The sequence below is a fragment of the Gnatocerus cornutus genome, chromosome 2 (genome assembly GCF_029298725.1).
Source record: "Gnatocerus cornutus isolate USDA-ARS CGAHR chromosome 2, icGnaCorn1.1, whole genome shotgun sequence".
In the NCBI taxonomy this organism is placed as follows: domain Eukaryota; kingdom Metazoa; phylum Arthropoda; class Insecta; order Coleoptera; family Tenebrionidae; genus Gnatocerus; species Gnatocerus cornutus.
Window position 1 is genome coordinate 11,833,755 of NC_142234.1, and position 4,062 is coordinate 11,837,816.

Below are 4,062 nucleotides of genomic sequence, written 5' to 3' on the forward strand. Positions count from 1 at the left end.
CATCATCGGCAACAAAGCAGGATACATCTAGGAGTATTCATGTGTGAACTTCATCTCGGCGTGCTTCCTGTACCAAATAACCGACGGCTTTTCAATGAATATGATATAATCCTGATTACGCATCTATAATTTTGCTATATTACGTGACATTTATCGCAAGAATTTAAGCTATAAATGTGCCACGTTTAATAGAAATTTAAATTGCTGTAGTAAACTCTACCTAGTTTATGTTGGATGGTGCTTAATTAGCATAATATGAGATGTTTAACGATGTAAAGCCATCACGTTATTTATGGGCTTCTAATTTTGTGAACAATTTCATAGTGATTTGGAGTATACCTACAGCAATTTTGAAGCATTACAGTGAATACAAATTTATCATTTCAATGACTTTTCGGTTTCAAGAAAATCATCTAAATTTTAAAGTAAACATTTTTTTCTTATTTAATTAGCTGTTTTAAAGCTATAAGACTGCAATAAAAATTATTAAAAAAAATTAAAAACGTACAACAGTTTTAGACGGCACGAACCATATGTATACTAAAGAAATTCTGAAAAATTGTGAAAAAATGATAAAATAAAATGAAAATTAATTCAGCGATATAATAAATTCTCAGAGAATTTAATAATTTTGTAAGGCTAAAAAAGACCCCAAGGACATGAAGAAATCAGTTTCAAAATTGCAAGACTATAAAAAAAAATCTCAAGAACTTATTAAATCTAAGGAGAGAAACCAAAGAGAGATTCCGAAAAATCTAAACAATCTGAAGAATTTGTTGAAATTAATTTTAAACTGCATAAAACTTAAAGTAATAAAATCTTCACGGTCTTGAATAGTACAAATAACTTTGTTTTATCGTATTTTCTATTGTTTTTATATGTGGTTTTCAAATGAGATAAAAATACCCAAACAAATCTACCAACATGGATTTTTGCAAACAAAATATTTTCTTGGTTTTTATAAAAAAATATTGACTTGAGCGATTTAAAGATAAAAAGTACCTATAAAATGAGGATCTAGCAGCAATAGAAATAGTGCAGTAGGTGACGGAAGGGTGTTGACTAGGCAGATGCAAACAGAATATAAAAAAATATGACAGGAAAAGTGAGTATTTTAATAATAAATAATTAATATTTATTATTTATTTATTAACTATTAATATTTATTAGTAACATTTTTGCACGTACACTTGTATTTTTGTTTCAGGACTTCTTAGACAACATCAAAACAGGAAATCTAGGAGATGTAATTTCGTACATCACTAAAGCTTCTGATATCAATGATGTAATCACAGATTGGAAAAATGGACAAAAATTTTCTGCATTAGGGTGGGCTGTGTACTATAGACAGCCAGTTGTTGTAAAAGTACTCATTCACCATAAAGCCGACGTGAATAAATCTCCTGAAGAAAATAATGCCCGTACCCCTTTGCGCACTGCTGTGGAGAAAAAATCGGCAGAAATCGTCCGTGATTTAGTTAAAGCAGGAGCAAACGTTAACGAAGAAGAAGGAATATTCAGTCGAACTATTTTAGAAGTGGCGGCGCAAATGAAAAATTTAGAAATATTAGAAATTCTGGCGGATAAAGTTGCAGACTTCGGTGAACATCCAAAATTTTTGAGGATTCTTCTTGATACTGAAAACAAAGAAATTTTGTGGTACCTACGTAGAATTGGATTTGATATAAATAAAAAATACAACGATATGGGCTCACCTCTTTTTTACTGTGTCGGTAGCGGTAAAGATAGAATGGTGGAATGGCTTGTGGAAAATGGGGTGAAAATGACCATCACTTCAGCATTTATTAGAGCTGTGGAAGTCGGAAATGTAAACATTCTAAATTATTTTAAGAACCAAGGAGCTAATATCAATTTTCATTATAAAAACGGGATATCACCTTTATTATTATCCCTACAATTAAATCAAAAAGATGTTGCGTGTTATTTACTGGATAATGGAGCTGATCCCGACTTTGCAGACAAAGATGGCAACCGACCTTTGATATTAGCAATTCAACAGAATCACCCAGAAATCGTCAAAAAATTGATAGAACATAAAGTAGATACTGACATCACTGACAAAGAAGGAAACACTCCTCTAGCTCTTGCTTTACAACTGAAACAAACAGAAAACACGAAAATATTAATGACCGAGTGTACGAAAGACTCATTCAAAGAAAAAAGTTTGTTTTTCTTGATGAAATTTATAGAACAGAAGAGTATTGACAACGTTAAATCTTTGTTGGAGGAAAAAAAGATCAACCTCAGTGGTTTCGACGATTCTGGTTGGACTCCTTTAACCAAAAGCGTGAATCTTGGTCTGGTGGAAATAGCGGAAATGTTAATCGAAAAGAAAGCGCAAGTTAATCAAGCTGATAAAAATAGAAAAACCCCAATGATGATAGCTTTGACAAAATTTAATTTGGAACTCATTGACCTTCTGGTACGTTCTGGATCTGACCTGAAAGAGTGTAAGGAAACCATGGACAAACTTGCCAGTGAAAACGACGATTTTGCATATTTTCTTCAAAGTATACAACAATAAGAAAAGCAATGTTTGATTAATATAACATTTTGGCGGACTATAAATTTGTTTTGTTTTAATAAATTTTAAGCTACAATTATTTTGTGCATTTTTTGTTTACATGTGTCTGATTTTATTGATTTAACAACAGCAGAAACAAATTAAAAAAAAGGAGCACTGGTGAAGTTTTTCGACATGAAATTAATAAAGCCGATTATCTAATATGGTCTTAAGTTATATCTTCAAAGAGAAAAATAAGAAATATAAATTCTCTCTTGAAAAAAAAAGTGTTGAAAGACAATGAAAATGGAATTAATTGATACAAACTTATCATAAAAAATATGGTTCTGTCTCTTTCTGTTGATAATTTGTAATGATAGAAAGCGTAAAATATTCAGAAATGATTTTGGCCCGCACGAAAGAGAAAAAATAAAACAAGAATTTACATTGTACTGCCGTATCTCCATAAAATCTTGATACACCTGAAATTTATTGTTCCTAACACAATTTATGATGTGGTCTAAACAGACTTGAAAACTTTCTTAATATACAAAAACGAGGTACAAACAGTCTGCAACTCGACATTTATTGCACACACACATCACTTAGCTTTACGTCAGTATAAAAATTCTTTCGCAATCGAGTTGGAAAATATAATAGTGACAAGCTAAAACGATCTAATATAAACGATTTGTCATCTATGTAAGTGTTATCCAAGGCTTGGTCCAGCATATGAGTGAGTGAGTCGGTCAGTTTCTCAACAACTCGACGGTCCGTGAAATTAAGTACGAAGAGCAAAGCCCAGCTTCACTACACCGAATCATCCAACTCCGTCAGGAATTCAGGCGAAACCATATCACTTGGTACTATTGCAGGAACACGTCAGAAAATGCAAAAAATCTATGAATCGACTGGATTTTACACGCTGTTTTGCCCCTGAAAAATATCTAGCCCATCCCTTTGAGAGTAATTTGTATTTCATATGCAAATGTTGTCACAGCAAATGTTTTTGAAGTTATTAATGACGCGTTATATTATTGCGTATATATAACGTAAATAAATTACCTACGAATAAAACACGCCACGCAAGCGACCTGAAAGCGTCTGATTGCCTGAAAAAGCCATTCCGCTGAGGATGCTTTTAAGGCTGCATTTAACCTATTTCTTACTACATTTTCTGTGTATCGGTATGGGCGCCGCACAAAAAATCTCATGCATTTTACATTAACAGATACATGTTATTAAAGTGGAGATTGAACTTTTGCATCACATTTTTATAAAAAGTCAAATCAACACCTCAAATTGACTTTTACATTTACTTCTTGTTGTACTAGCGGGCAATAAACAAAAGGCAATCTTGGATCTTAAATTAAAAACATATTTCCTTGTCAGTTGTCTACGACACTGTTAAAATAAAGGTGTGTTTGATATACATATGACTTGCAAATTTATAAAATGTGCAACGAAATGCTATGAAACAACAACCAGAGTTACTACATAACAGATTTTCAGTTAAAAGCCTGTTTTCATTCTGTTTA

General features: G+C 32.1%; 1 protein-coding gene across 1 annotated transcript; it reads left to right on the forward strand.

Moving 5' to 3' along the window:
* The first annotated feature begins 1,034 nt into the window (after positions 1 to 1,034).
* Positions 1,035 to 2,577, forward strand: LOC148179056 (uncharacterized). Its single transcript, XM_088030242.1, has 2 exons — positions 1,035 to 1,105; positions 1,208 to 2,577. The coding sequence occupies exons 1-2, from the start codon at positions 1,094 to 1,096 to the stop codon at positions 2,543 to 2,545; spliced, it is 1,350 nt and encodes a 449-aa protein (XP_087886368.1). The 5' UTR covers positions 1,035 to 1,093; the 3' UTR covers positions 2,546 to 2,577.
* The last annotated feature ends 1,485 nt before the right edge of the window (positions 2,578 to 4,062 follow it).